Here is a 16177-nt window from a genome sequence, read left to right on the forward strand (position 1 = left end):
TGGTTCAGTTAATTACCAGCTACTGTCAAAAGCAGATTTGAGTGTGAAAAATGACTGCAATATAAAAAAATTGAAGCCTATTGTTTAAAAGCATTATTGTAAAGTAATTATCTTGTACTGGATCCTGCTGCTTCTGTATGAAAAAAGTGAAGGTACTAGCTGAGCTTGTCAGGAAAGTCTGCCTAAAGCTGCTTTGCAAATCCATGTGTAGGTACCTAAAAGTTTGTCTGTGGGAAACAGCTGCCATTTCTGCCTTCTTTAAAAAGTGGCTTCTCGGTTCTGATGCTGTAATTGAAAAAATGAATGAAATTGACCACATAAATCTTGACATTGGATATGACAGCATTTATCTTAAAGTAGCATCTCTCTTTTCTCTGTTTTCCTTCATGCTTTGCCTGAAATGTCATTTGCTCTCTATAGAATATTGTAGAGGAATTCAGTTCTGCAAAGCAGTATCAGGAATTACTGTACAGTAAATACACAAGCCCAGTTATTTGTATTTTATTGCATATGAAGCTTCTTTCTTATTTTTATAATACTGCCAGAGTTTTGAAAACCTGTTTGTGAAAGCAATATACAGTATTTATGCTGTGCTTCCTCTGTCCTGAAAACTGTCATATCCATCCACTATGTTATATGTTAAGCCACCTGAAGCCATCTGCTAATGGAATATTGTTAATGAACATTGAGAGACTATGGGCAAATATGGTGTTAATGGTTGTTTTTGTTCTTAATGTTGCACATGTATCATCAACACTGTTCAGAGAAATGCAGTGTTGAGCTTATCAGCTCTTAGAAGCTCCGCAAGACATGAACTGACAAAACCAAAAATAAATGGTTACATTTCAGCATCAAGTGCCTCTGCAGAGATGCTTCAGCTTCATCCTTTCTCTAGGTTTTCAAGAGTAGAGTCACATATTCTCAGGAAAATCAATTTTCCCCTAGGTAAATTCTTATTAATTTTAACAAGCCTGTGGGAGCCTCAGATACCTTTTCTTGATGCTGACTGTCTCCACTGAGGGCCCCAAAAAAGGTTCAGTGTGTGGCAAACCTCACCACAGCATCTGCATCCTTCCCGCCTTTTGAAGAAGCCACATTTCATGGTTTCTTTTGTTTTGTGGCTCTACATTTCACACCCACGAAGAGAAAGACTGGGAAGACAGAGCCCCTGGACTGTGTTTGAAACAGTTTGCAGGTGCAGAGACAGCTGGAGCACCAGGGCCTCAACAGGCACAAACAGGAGGAAGACAGAAAATGAAGGATTGTTGTCTTCCCAATTATCTTTATGCCATCATTAAGTCCCTAACTTCCATTACCTCCGTATCTCCTGGGAGGATGAATTTTCAAGGGAAGAGCAAGGCATCTATGGAGCCATAAAAACAGATAAAGGAGGAAGTGATCTGGTTTCACAGGACTGCACCACATAAACTTGTGCACGAGGAGCTGAGGTCATAAAGCTCTGATTCCACTGTGAGGCTGCAAAAGAAATTTTGCAATGTTTACTATGTCTTTGTCAATATTTTCTTTGAGGTTTAACACCATTAGAACATTAACATTTAAATGGTCAATGTTGTCCCTGCTCTGTTACACAAAGAGAATGCTGGCATTGATTCAGGCCCACAAAGGAACCACAAATCTATGGCAATGCAAGATGGGTTCTGAACCTGCAGAGAGAAGTGAGAAGTGCTTTTATTTACAGATCATGTATATCAGAGCTTTTATTTACAGATTTATTCAGAGAAAATTGTTTCAGGAACTCATGTTATCATTTCTCACGACCTCATGATCTTTCCCTTTAAAACCCACTGTCAGCTACGGACGACAGAAACATTAATGTCATCTTTTCTCTGGAAATCTCTATAAAGGCATCCTGTATTGTTCCCAGGACTTCAAGACAGTATCTTTATGAGTCTTTATTAGAAATGGCAAACTGACAAAAAAAGTATATACAATTTGGAAAACAGTGTCTAAATAAAAACCAAAAAAAAAAGATGGTGCTCATTCTGAAGTTGAAAATGTATCTCAAGTGTTATTGAAAACAATATAAAATCTTACTAACTCATACAAGGGGATAAAATAAGTATTCCTTTTAGCAATAGAAATGTTACTAATGTATGTCACTAATATAATATATTACTAATACATGAAAGGGGATAAAATATTTATTTCGGCAAAAGAAATGCTAAAATGTTAAAAATGTTGAAGGTTTTGAAGGATTGTACTGTAATGCTATTAATTTAGGAATGCTATTAATTTCCACCTCTTCTGTGTCTTTATACCAGTTCTGGACTTGAGCCATTATCAATATGATTATTTACTGTACTGAACATCAACTTTATAGCAGAGATGTGAGTATAAAGTTACAAGTACCCTGTGCCTGATCTTTCTCATCTGGTTTTATTTCCATATACATAAAATCAAATAAATAAAGATCCTCTCTGTATCATGTTTATGTAAATGATACACTTATCCAAACCACACAGAATCACAGGATGGGTCAGGCGGGAAGGGACCACAGTGGGTTATCTGCTGCAGCCTCCCTGCTCCAGCAGGGCCATCCCAGAGCACACGGCACAGGATTGTGTCCAGAGGGCTCTTGAATATCTCCAGTGAAGGAGGCTCTACACCCCCTCAGTCACCTCTTCTTGGGGCTGAACAAGTCCAGCTCCCTCAGCCTTTCCTCATGAAAGGGATGCTCCAGTCCCTCATTTATCCTTGTATCCCTCCTCTGAACCCTCTCAAAGATGAGCTGTCCTGTGATAACCAACCCTCCTCCCTCCCACTCTCACAGAAACAGTCATGGCTAAACGAGGCAAGGCAGGAGACAAGTCTGACACCTTCATGGCACTTTACTTTTTCTTTCTCTTACCAACATCTGCCACTTACTCCCCTTTAACAAGCAGGCATGTGACACAAGCAAATCCTTAAAGGAACTTCTGGACTCTTCTTTAGAGGATTTGAAGTCTTATTAATGTCAAAAGTATTCTGATTTTTTTCCTCAGTGTTCATTCTGTGTCATAGTGTTCTCATTAAGTTTCTTTGACTTGCTTGTAAACAAGCATCTCAGGTGGCTTGTGGCAGATAAACCTTTTTTTCCAGAAAGGCTACACAAGTCAGTATGAATCATAAATGTCTTTGCCTTGGAAGAACTCACAGCTTTCACATTGGTGCCTATGAATCACTACCAGCCCCTGCAGCATGTCAAAAGATGGTGCAAGTGAATGTGGCAATGGTGACATTTGATATTTTTGAACTGTAGAAGGATTGGGTGGAAGTATCTGCTGTAAAATGTCTGTAAATGTTTTTGGCATGACAAAGCTATAAATAATGAGCTATAAAACAAAATTTTCCCCTCTAAGTTTCCAGCGTTCATTTCCATTCTCTAGCTGCTCTATCTTATTTATTTAAGAGGCAAATGTTCAGGGTCACTTGTTCAAGACTGCACCGTGAAAAGTTATTTGTAATTTTTATGGGCCCTGACGTGATGCATCCACGAATGATGAGGGAGCTGGCAGACATCATAGCCAGGGGGCTCATGATCATCTTTGAAAGGTCATGGATATCAGGAGAGGTGCCTGAGGGCTGGAAGAAAGCAAATCTCACCCAATCTTCAAAACAGGCAAGAAAGAAAGAGCACACGGGGAACTGGAACCAGTGAGTCTCACCTCAACCCTTGGAAGGGGCTGCGGCCTCCTCCGGGTGTTCACTGATGACACAAAGCTGAGGAGTGGCTGACACCCCAGAGGGCTCTGCAGCCCTTCAGAGGGACCTGGACAGGCTGGAGAGATGGGCAGAGAGGAATTGTCTGAAGTTCAACAAAGGCAAGTGCAGCGTCCCGCACCTGGGGCGGAACAACCCCTGGCACCGGTACAGGCTGGGCCCAGCCTGCTGAAAAGCAGGAAGACAAGGACCTGGGGCTCCTGGTGGACAGCAAGCTGTCCATGAGCCAGCAGTGCCCTTGTGGCCAGGAGGGCCAAGGGTGTCCTGGGGTGCATTGGGAAGAGCATTGGCAGCAGGCCAGGGGAGGAGATCCTGCCCCTGTGCTCAGCCCCGGTGAGGCCTTGTCTGGAGAGCTGTGCCCAGTTCTGGGCTCCTCAGTAAAAAAAACATGGAGCTCCTGGAGTGGATCCAGCCAAGAGCTACAAAGGTGATCAAGGGACTGGAGAACCTCTCTTGTGAGGAAAGGCTGAGAGGGCTGGGCATGTTCAGCCTCTAAAGAGGTGACTGTGAGGGGACCTCATCAATGTCTGTCAGTGTCTGCAGGGAGGGGTCAGAGCAGGGACCAGGCTGTGCTCGGTGGTGCTGAGCAACAGGGCAAGAGACAATGGGCAGGAACTGAGGCATGGAAAGTTCCACCTGAACACAAAGAACTTCTTTACTTTGAGAACAATGGAACGCTAGATTTCGCAGCAGACTGAGATGAGCAAGCCCTCTGTTTCCCGTGGTGCGAGGTTCTGGAGCACGGGGAGCTTTTGGCGAGGCTCACTCCCGAGGCCCATTCCCGAGGCCCATTCCCAGGCCCGTTCCCGAAGACCCGGAGGGAGTCGGGCGCTCGACTGCCCCCTGCTGTTCAGCGCCAGCACCGCGCCCTCCGGAGCCGCCCCCCAGCCCTGCTCAGCCCAGCCCTGCCCAGCCCTGCCCTCAGCTGTCCCCTCCCCTGCCCTCCGCTCTCCCCTCTGCGGGTTCCTCGCTGCTGGCATCCAGTTCTCTCTTCCTTTTCGTGCTTAGAAAGCCAAGGAAAGCTGCTCGTTGCCAGCTTGCCCGATGCATTGCAGGCACTGCCCTACGGACATGCGGTGGTGGGAGCCCCCCATGGACACGTTTAGCATCGAACTCACGGCAGGATCTGGCCTTGGAAGCCTTCAGTGCTGAAGCCAAGAGGCAATCCTGCAGCGCAGCCTTTTCCCGCTTGTTTGGCAGAGGAGTTTTTGTGGCATTGGCTCACAGCAGCTGAAGTGCATCAGGAGGTGGGAGGAGCAGCACAGAAGGAGGCAGCACCAGAGTCTTGGACACCTCTGATTTCAAGGCCCTTCTGCTCGTTAGACGGTGAGAAGGAAATGTGACAAACTGCAGATTTGTGGAGTCTAAGGAGTGACAAGAAGGAAGGGAAACAGTTCTGACAGAGATGCCTTTTGCTGAAGTCTGGACCTTCACGCTGGGGTTGCACAGCTGGCAGATCACTGTATAAGTGCAAATGTATCTCAGATTATTTGGGGTTTTTCCAACATTCAGATCTGATTGAAAAAAAAAAAGGTTAGCTTGCAATGCAACTTGGAAGTTATTCAGTTTCCACAGATTCTGAGGGCTGAGCCACCTTTTTCTTTAGTAACTGCTGCGGTTCCAACAAAACACCAAATCTCAACAAGTAGGCCTTTAAGAAATATATCCCAAATATTGTTAGATTGTTAGATTACCATAACACCACAAAACATGGCAATAAAACAGCTTTTGGAACTATGATTCTCTCTGTGAAAAAGATAGTGCCTTATCAAAGGGTGATGATCTTTTATGGACAGGGATTTTGCATTTTGGAATATTTTCATTGGAATTAGTTTATATCAAGTGTGCTCAAAATTGAATATTTCAGTTTACATCTCTGAAAATGAGATCTGAAATTTAAACCAGATTCTTCTTTTCCCTGTTATGATCCACTCTATAGACTGAGCAGTTATTTACTACTCCTAAGAGAAGGATCTCTTTTACCTTCAGGACCTCATGGTTTGCTCTCTATACCTCTATATCCATCACTGGATTGGCCTATGAACAAGGGACTGGATTTCAGCAGGAAGTGACTTTTGATGGGCAAGAGGAAGACTATATTTACTCTAAGCCCCATCCACCATTTCAGCAGAAATTAAAAGTAATTAAAACATTTTTAAAACTCACTGAATAGGTGATTTTAAATACATAGTAGTAGATGATTTGAGGGCATAAAATTTGTAGAGGTTTTTCAGAATTAACATCAAGCAAGACAGACACTAATGCTAATTCCACTGCATTGGAACAAAGACACATCCAGAGCAATCTATTTGCTATCAGAAAATCACATAAAAGCACAGAATAGTATGGGTGGCCTCTGGAGATGACCCAGTCCAAGCCCCCTGCTCAGCACAGGGTTGCTAAAGAAATACAATAAGCATTAAGTCAGATTCTGAGCACCTCCAAAGTTGGAAACTCTCCAGGCAACCTGTTCCAGTGCTTGACCACACCATTTGAGAGGGTTTTTTTTTCTTACATTTCAATGATGGAATTGAAAGGCCTACTGCCTCTCGTCCATTCCTGAACAATACTGAGAAGAGTCTGATTTCATCTTCTTCAATCCCCACCCACATCAGATATTTACACACACTGATAAAGCCTTCTGAGGTCCAGGCTGAGCACCTCTAGCACAGCCTCCCCTCGCATGGCAAATGCTCTAAGCCCTCCATCCTACTGCAGCTGTCCTGGTAAATACTCCAGAACTGGGTGACCTGCCCAGGACTGGGCACAGCATCCCAGATGTGTCTCACTGGGCTGAGCAGAGGGGCAGGAGCCCCTCCTGGCCTGCAGGATTCCCCATCCCTGGAGATGTTCAGAGTCCTGCCCAGTGCAGCCCAGGATGCAGCTGGGCTGTGCTGCACGGGCCCTTTGCTGGCTCACGTCCACCTTGTCCCCAGCTCCTTCTCTGCTTTCCAGTGAACTGGGCTCCAGCCTGTGCTGGCGCAGAGAGTGCAGGACTTTGTTATCCCCTTGGTGCAGATGCCTGAGGCTCCTGTCACACCATTTCTTCAGCCCAGTAAGGACTCCTTGAGAGGTGGCACAAGCCCCTGGAGTCACCCACCTGATGTCAGCGTGCTGATCAGACTTCTTCACAAACACAGACACAACTCATTTTCCACAAGATTCCAGTTTCATCCAGTGTGTGGTTCAGCTGAGCAAAAGTGGGAGGGTTCATTGAACAATGATTTTAGAAGTCAGTGTTGAACAGGTAATTTGGCCATTGTACAACTGACCATACTCATTCAGCTGATCTGAAGGAAAACCACAAGTCCTTAGAGAAACAGTATCTCATTATCCCAAGAAATGGATGAGTAAGGGAAAAAGCTGGTACCTGAGTAAGATACCTTTATTTTGTGATTTTCCACACAGAATAGTAATCAGTCCTTTCCAACCAGCAAGTCAATGTTTCCAAAAAAAATGTTAACTAAAGAAACTGCTTCTGTCTGCAGCTGATTGTTTGGCCCAATTTTCTCAGCCATCCTGTGAATCTATATTTTACACTTAAGATTTTGGGAAGGATTCTGAGTCTATGCACAGACATAGACAGAGAAACCAGCTAATGAGTATTATCAGCTACAGTTTAGCACGGGAATGAGTTAACTGGCTACTCATGGCACTGACTGATACTGGGATTGTACCTACAAGAGATTCTTTTAACTGCTCTTGTTAGCATTCAAAAACACATAATCACGTAGCAATTATATGCGGTGCTTTTTATTTAAGAGCTCTGGGAATCAGGGTATTACCTAAATCTGATTCCGACCATACATTCAAGATGAACGTGTTTTATACTCTACTGTTATATAACTTTCATATTAATTATTAAACTTATATTGTTCTATTGTATACATAAGTTTCAGCTAAACATAGCCCCCCTTTGAATTTCCAACATAGTTTCTCATTATTCTTCTTATGATTATATAATAATTATATTTAATTACTAAACAATCATCCCATCTAACAATTATATCATTTATCTTACTGCTTACACAGGTGCAGTTGATCTGGGAAAACACAAAGCTTAACATTTTAGATTCTATCTTTAACTTTTTCCAGGGCTCCACTATCACTCTCATCATTATAAAAAGATATTTTCAGTAACGCCCTTTAAATGGAAAAATAGGAATTCTCTTTTGAGAAAAAACTCTCACTAAAAAAAGAAGTTCCAAGCTCTCAATCTAATGTCCTTGAGCTGCACCACACCTATATCTGCTCTTGCTCCAGCTCAGGGATACAAATTAGATCAGAGCTTCTGTGCACACACTCAATTGAATAATCAATTTTAGAGCAGACAGTCGTGAATGGGAATGAAGGGGGCTGGGCTTTTTTTTACTGTTAAAGTGAGTGCCAGAATAACTCACTGAGAGAGTGAAACAGCATTTCCACCGAAGAGGCATTTCAAAGGGAAACCTGGAAATGCAATTGGAGGTTGTTATTGCATTAAGACCTTGGTTAGTTATTTAAGGGGCTGAAATACTTAAACGTCCCTAAAGAATCAAAGCCTTTGCCTAATGAAAATATCCGGTCTTTAAAGGTTCCCTCAGTTTGTCACTAGATGTCAGCCTGCACCTTCAGGTCCCTACCCTTCTATGGCCAAGTGCACCTCTCCACCAGCACCCCACCAGGACTCCGTAACAGAAGGAGACAAAGTAGGCAAATCTTGTCAAGAATTCTCTAAGTATTGTTTTGCATCCTTCAGCAATGTTTATTTTAGTAAATGAAAAGATGATTGTTACAAACAGAGACATGAACATTTGTAGGAAACAGAGTTTTTGAAGGGTGTTGTAGTCATTACTTATGAAACCCTGGGATACTCAGTAGGATTTGTTGTTGAGCTGGAATGATCCTCTGCTGAGGCCACACACCCTATGCAAACAGAGCATCTGCAGCTTCTGCCAAGACCTAGGCTGGTGCCCGTGCCCATGCAGCTTACAGACAGATTTCAGGCTGTTAGCTGGGACTCACGGCCAAGGTGAAGCAGGATTTCTCTCTGCTCATGCATCGCTACAGCAGTGCTCTCTGCTGGGCTGGACATGCACTGACCTGCACAGCCTGGGCTCCTGCTCTGCCCTAAATCAACATTTGGCCGAGAGTGGACGCATTGTGCCTCTTTGAAACAGCAGATCCATGACTTACACTGGGTGGATCAGTGGCTTGTGAGAGAGCTGCCCACTAATTTCATTGTCCAGTCCCTACATACTCTCAAGGTATTTCGATGTTTGGGTGATTTGCCAAATGGGAGGTTTTTATGTCTCTAGTGATCAGACACCTGGGGTTTCTTCTGACAATGGTACACACTCTGGGCTAACTATGTGTTGTTCTGAACACCACCTGTTGTATTTACTGTATTGTTTTCCTGGCACAAAATTATGTCTACACTGACACCCACAAAAGCACATGGGTTTTGCCATGCTGAACACCACAGAGGCTGTCGTTCAGGCAGCTTGCTATCTATTGAAATTCATAGTTACACTTCAGATGCTTGGAAAGCTGTTTATTCAATGCACAAGAACAGTTAAACATCAGATAGGGAAAAATTTTCCAGCAAGTTAAGCAAGAAATTACGCTATTCAAAAGCAAACAGTAAGAAGAGCATCTGGCTGTGAGATTCCTCCCATGTCCTTAATTTAGATACTTTCTCCTGGCCTACAGAAACATGAATCTCTCTCTGAACTCTGGAATTAAGAGCTTATGGTATCCTTTTCTCATACAACTGTGCAACTTTCTTCACCTGCAACACAGAAGTTAGGGCTTTCTCCTATACCAGAAATGCAGTTTTTTGCAAATCCTTTAGCAGATTAAGCTGCTTTACCAGCAGATCTAGAAAGACCTTGGGTTCCCAGATAGCATACTGGAACTTTAATTGAAACAGGAGCTGGGAGGAAGTTGATCACTGTCCTTGGGAAGGGGAGACCTACAACCCAGATCTGGATCCAATTTCTATTCTGTATTTGCTGAAAAATACCTCTTCACAGTTCCTCTTTGGAGATTACACCCTAACCACTGTGCTGCCAAGCCGAGTTTGAGGGCTTTTGTTGCCATAAAGATCCAGCAACACTGAGCAACTCAGGCAACAGGGAACTGTTTCAGGCCAGAGAATATGAGCACAGTCACAAAGTGGCCCAGAGATTGAGCCACTCCCCTGGGATGTGGAAAAGGGAACTGAATCTCTCAGGCTGTGGGGGATAGCTGTGACCACTAATTTAGCATTTCACAAGGGAGGGGGAAGGAGCATAATCTGCACATACATTGAAGCTGGAGCAGAAGCAGCACATCCAGGCACAGATTCAAAGGGATGGGGGAAATGAGTTGAGTTCACAGCCGCTTCTGACTTAGTGTGGCCCGGCACAGGGTCTTCTGTGTTGGGATGCAGAGTTGCCTCCCTCACAGGATGCACACTGTGGCCAGCCCCAACAGAAATATCCCCATTAAGCACAGAAATAAGTGCTACAGAATTAAGCAGATTTAGGCATGCTCAGGAGCAGGTTTCTAGGCACAAAAATTTTACTAGAAAAAACTTAAGTACCTACAGACTTCACCGGTCAACCAAGTCAGGATTTAGGAGGTTAGAGAGGCAGTTGTACAGTACTTAGATGCTCAAGTTCTTCTGTGGATATGTCTGATTTCTTCGGAGTCTTTGCATCTGTGTAAGTGTGCCCATCAGCCGCCAGCTCACTTCTGCTGCTCTTCTTCAGACAACTTGTAAATCAGTATCTTCCTCGTGAGCAAATGCCCAAGGCTGGAGAAGTCTTTTCTGCCTTAGAAAAAAAGATAACTTCTCCTTGCAGGTAGCAGAACCAGCTGCTTTCAGACCAAACAAATTTTACAACAGGAGTTACCAACACATTCAGTACACCTAACAGAGTCTGAAAAGTGTAATTGCCACTATGGTGTAGCAGCTTTCTCTGGACAGAAATAGCAAGTTTGCTCCATGTCAGTACTTAGAGGTGACACACAACCCTCTGCATAAATGCCTTTATAGCAGAATCAGGCAGATGTTGGAGTTAGACTGCAAGGAAAGGGTTTGGAAATAGAAAACAGTTTTGAAAATTGCATTTATATAATCATTTTATATGCAGTACTAGGGATTAATGAACTTGTGTTCTGAAATCAAAACCAGAAATGTTGCACCTTCCTATCATTTAAAACTAATGCTTTGAAATTTTGGTTTCAAATCTTTTTCCTCATAATAAAAAAAATATTTTAAGTAGATATATAGCCTCATCATAAAAACTTTCACAGCTTAAAATTACACTTTTTTCATCCCCCTAAAAGTTCGATTCGGATAAGCCTCAGATTATTTCTCAGGCATTTCTGTGGAATAGAGGCTGGTAAAGGCCAATCCCTGACATTCTCTACGCTACATAAGCACTGCAGGCCCTAGGGCTGCTCAGACTGGAGGACCTGAACTGAACTTCGCTTGAAAAACTGGCAAGAGTCAGTGCAAACCCTCAGCAGAACTAAAGCCTTTGTGCTTGGTTTTAAGTGAACTCAGAAGTATCCCAGAGCAAGTGATTTGAAGTGGCTAGGGGTGTTTCTTTTTCCCCTTTTTAAAATATTTTATTTACAGTTGTGCTGATTTCCTGAAGTGAAATATGAACAGTCTGAAGTGCAGCAAAAATTAAGCCTGCAACCTCAGTGCCCTGGGAGAGATGCTGTCTTGCATCTCCATGGTCTGGGGCTGGGAGATTTCCTTTCCCCTCAGTGGCCTGGAGAGAGGCTGTGGAACAGTATCAGGGGGCTCACACCCTCCCTCCAAACCCAGGCAAAGGAACACCCCATGAAGCTGCGAATTCCATCCTTGGGTTTCTCCTTGTCTGTCTGGGTTGCTTTATGCCCTGGCAGCAGCTGGGGGGATGAGGGGTAGCTAGAAAAACAGATCTGCACTGATCTGGAGGGGAGCACAGTGTTCCTGGTCCCTGCTCTTTCCCACATCCCTAAAAGAGGGGAAAGGCGCCAAGCCTGAACAAGCAGGAGCTTTGTATCCACTTGTGCTGGCTGTTCCCCTCAGGGCAGGTTTGAAGTAGAAGAGAGGCTGTCTGATGCCCAGCCCTCAGTGGAGCCCAGGAAGCAGTGACGTTTACAGGGTCCTGCAGCAGGGAGAAAGCAGCTCAGCTCCCTCTCCCTGCCATAGACAAACACACAAGGTGGGAGGTCTGCTTGCAACTCCAGCTTGAGGGACGTGGTTGAGGCCTTCCAGCCTCAGTCCACCCCAGCCAGCCCCTCACCTACCTGTGCTGCTTTGCACATCCTGCATCCTCCCTGGCTGGGATCCCATCACCCTCATTGGTCCTTGCTCCCCAGCACAGGCAGAAGCACTAAAAAGCATCATAGAGACATCCCACCACTACCTCCTCCTAGTCCTGCTCTCCAGCTCAAGGTGCATCTTCCAGACAGCAACATCCATCAAGTGTCTCCGAGGGCAGACAAAACCGCAAAAGAGCATCTCTCACACACAAGTCCTCCTTTACTCATCCCTCCTCCCCTTGTCCTGACCAGGCATTCAATATCCCCAGGCCACATCTGGCACAGTGCCAGCCCCCAGAGCCCCCTGCCCTCTCAGCAGTGCCGCTCCATGGAGCTGGCAGGCAGCAGGTCATAGCGGCTGCTGTACATCACCACCCCGGGCGGGTAATAGGCCACCTCTGCCTGCACGGCTGCAGCACGGGGAGCAGCAGGGACAGGCTGGACAGGCATCACGGCATGCAGGGCCTGCTCCTCCTTCTCAGGCTTGGTGGTGTCAGTGAAAGGGCGCATGGTGGTGAGAGAAGGGGAGGTGATCCTCCAGAGGAGGCTCTTCAGTGCCTTGCGGAACTCCCTGCGCATGAGGCAGTAGAGGATGGGATTGAGGCAGCTGTTGGAGTGTGCCAGGCACACGCTGATGGGGAAGAGGTACACTTGGGAGAGAAAGTACTCATTGCTGAAGTGCACCACGTTGAGTTTGATGAGTATCCCCCAGGTTGTAAGTGCTTGGTTAGGCAGCCAGCACAAGAAGAAGGACAGCACCACGATGGACACTGACCTAGTCACTTTGGAGCGGCGCTTGATGCTGGGGCCGCTGCAGGTGCTGCCCACATGCTTGTCACTGATGAAGCGCACCAGGAGCAAGTAGCAGAGGCTAATGACAACCAGCGGCACCAGGAAGCCCAGCAGCACCTTCTGGATGTGGTACAGACCCAGCCAGAATTGGGCATTGTTGCCTCGGCCCTCTGGGAACTTGACAAGACAGAGGACATCATCAAAGACAGTGGCAGTGGTGGAAAAAATGGCATGGGGCAGGGAAGCCAGGACAGCAGACAGCCAGATGAGTGCACAAAGCCACTTGGCAGAGCAGCAGCCACCCAGCGGGTCTCCCCGACGCTGATTCTTCAAGGCTGAAGCCACAGAGCGGTATCGAGCCACACTCATGGCAGTGAGAAAGAACACACTGGCATACATGTTCATTGCTGTAACATAGGAGACGATCTTACACATTGCCTTGCCAAAGAGCCAGTTGAAGTCCAGTGCGTTCTCCACTGCCCAGAATGGCAAGGTCAGCACAAACTGGAAGTCAGTCACTGCCAGACTGGTGACAAAGAGATTGATGGAGGATTTCCTCCAGCCCTGCTTGCTTTTCATCAGGTAGAGCACCAGCAGGTTGCCCACCAGTCCCAGGGCACACACCACAGAGTACACCAGTGAAATGACAATCCGCACCACGTCAGAACTGTCCCCCTGCATCCCGTCGGCTCGCTCCAGGTTGATGGTCTTCAAGAACTGCAGGAAGGACACGTTGCTCCCGTTGTCCATCTGAGCGCTCTCCAGGAAAGCCAGCGGCGTGTCCCAGGACTCCCTGTCCGCTCCTTCCTTTATGCCAGCGGCAGGCGAGCAGGCACCGCGCTCGCAGGGCTCGCCCATCCCATACTAGGGTGGGAGACGGGTCCGCGGGAGCTTTTTCCCCAGAGGCTGACCAGCGGTGGCGGCGGCGGGCGCGCTGCTGGGGCGGCGGCAGGGTCCGGGCACGGCACGGCGCGGTGCCGGCGGTGCGGTGACACGGCTGGAGAGGTGGCACGGCTGGAGAGGTGGCACGGCTGTGCGGTGGCACGGCTGGCACGGTGACAGGGCTGGCGCGCTGGCACGGCTGGCGCCGCTGGGCTCCGCTCCGCGCTTTTATCCGCGCCGGCGGGGCGGGGCATGCGCGGTGGGCGCGGAGCTCTCCCCGGTGCTGAGCTCGGCCCCCGCGCCCCCGCTGCCCCCACGGCCGCTCCCGCCGATCGCCCCGTTCCGTCCCGTTCCGTTCCGTTTCATCCCGTCCCTTTCCTTCTCGTCCTGCCCCATCCCGACCTGTTCCGTCCCTTCCTCTCTCGTCCCGCACACCTGGCCGGGAACGGCGCCTGTGACTCAACCGGGCGCTCCCTCGGGCTCAGCGCGGCAATTGCCCGGCCTGAGGCGATGCCCTCTCTCCCCCGCCGGTGTCATGCTGCCTTCCCCTATATGATCCCCCATCTCCTGATGTGATCCCCGCTTCCCCGACGTGATCTCTCCCCGACGTGATCCTCCCAATCCCGATACGATTCCCCTCCCCGATGTGCTCCCCTCCGATCAGCGCTCACAGGACCTTTCCCCTCCTGCGTGGGGACAAGTTTTGGGGATGTCGCCCCTTCGCTGAGTCGCAGGATGACCCGGAAACCACCCGCGCCTTCGCGCTTGAGAAACCTCGGCACGGAGCCGGACCGCGCCTCCCCTGAACGACCGCACTCCGGACAGCGACCCACGAACGCCCCTCCTGCTTTTGGGACTTGGGGAGAGTGCGTCTCTCCCTCATTTTAAAGCGAAGGCGCGGACAAGGCAGCTGTAAATGCCGGCTGTCCATGGCTGCCGCGCTCGGGGGAAGGCGAGCGCAGCAGCCGCCGCTCCCCGAGGCAGAGGGAAGGATCCCGCCCGCAGGGGGCCCCCCTGTTCTGCGCGGGGCCCGAACATCGCTTCCCCACCAAGTCTGCCGCAGAAACACACAGCAAGCGATGCGAACAGGAACCGAGCCTTTCCTTCTTCTGTTCCGCTTCTAAATAAATCAAGATAACGGCGCATTTTTAAAACCAAATAGATTCTGAATATTCCTAAGTAAAGCACTGTGAATCAGCCATCCGGGGGAGATTTACGGAACATTTAACAAGTATATTATTTTTGCATTGATTTATCTCACTGAACTTCCTGCAAAGACATAGTCGTGTGTGCTATTTGTTATCAGCAGTCCACTCGTCACTTTGATTTGTATCTGCAGGGACCCTGTAAAAGTATCAGCCAGACGATGGTATGGGAGTGTTAAAGGGGAACAAGACTAATTAAAAGTTTTAGACACCATTCATATTGCTTAGAGTGAGGGTGCAATTTACTGGAATTAGCAATGCAAGGCTCTGGAAAGGTTTAGTCTGCAGATTACTTGGTATAACAAATAGCTTGGTACCAGAATGACCAAAAAAAAAAAAAAAAAAAAGAAAAAGAGAAAGAATTGACTGACCACATCACGCCTCAAAAAATGGACCCCTGACATGGTTTCCTGGTTTAAGGGTTTAAACAATGGTTTCCTGTCATGGTTTAACCCCATCCAGCAGTCAAGCCCCTTGCAGCCACTCATTGACTCCCCCACCAGCAAAACTGGGCAGAGAACTGGAAGGGTAAAAGCTGGAAAACTCGAGGGTTGGGATGAAGACAGTTTAATAGAGAAAGCAGAAGCCACACATGCAAGCAAAACAAAACAAGGAGTTAATTCATCACTTCCCATGGGCAGGCAGGAGTTCAGCCATCTCCAGGAGAGCAGTGCCCACCACACCTAAGTGTCACTTGGGAAGACAAATGTCATCATGCCCAGCATGCCCCCTTCCCTCCTCTTGCCTCCCCTTTATACCCTGAAGGTGATGTCACGCGGTCTGGAATGTGCCTTTGGTCAGCTGGGGTCACCTTTCCCGGCTGTGTCTCCTCCCACTCTCCCAAGCACCCCCAGCCTCCCCGCCAGCGTGGCAGGGGAGAAGCAGAAGAGGCTTTGGCTCTGTGTAAGCTCTGCTCAGCAGCAACTAAAACATCTCTGTGTTAGCATCACTGTGCTCAGCACAAAGCCAAAACATAGCTCCACACTAGCCACTTAAAGGAAAATTAACTTCAACCCAACCAAATCCAGCAAATCTTCTCAATTTTTCCAAATTATGGATTTTCCCCCTAGGTTTTCATACCTCTTAATCACTGATTAGGGTGGCATCTGGGTGGCATTTTCAATACACAGCATTAAGTTGCATCTCGCAGCCTGCTGAATGGCAGCAGTCTTCCTAATTATTTCAACTAGAGGAAATCATCCTTGCAGTGAAATTCAACAACCCCATTAGTCCCATCAGCATTGCAGTCAACTGTACAACAGCACATGCAGAAGACAAAGCCACTGATCCCT

The 16177-nt window shown here is 47.2% G+C and overlaps 1 protein-coding gene across 1 annotated transcript; it reads right to left on the reverse strand.

Moving 5' to 3' along the window:
* Positions 1–12318: 12318 nt before the first annotated feature.
* Positions 12319–13656, reverse strand: RXFP3 (relaxin family peptide receptor 3). The gene has a single exon (XM_058824257.1). It carries the CDS (start codon positions 13654–13656, stop codon positions 12319–12321), a length of 1338 nt encoding a protein of 445 aa, XP_058680240.1.
* Between the last annotated feature and the right edge of the window lie 2521 nt (positions 13657–16177).

The sequence above is a fragment of the Ammospiza caudacuta genome, chromosome Z (assembly GCF_027887145.1).
Source record: "Ammospiza caudacuta isolate bAmmCau1 chromosome Z, bAmmCau1.pri, whole genome shotgun sequence".
Lineage (NCBI taxonomy): Eukaryota > Metazoa > Chordata > Aves > Passeriformes > Passerellidae > Ammospiza > Ammospiza caudacuta.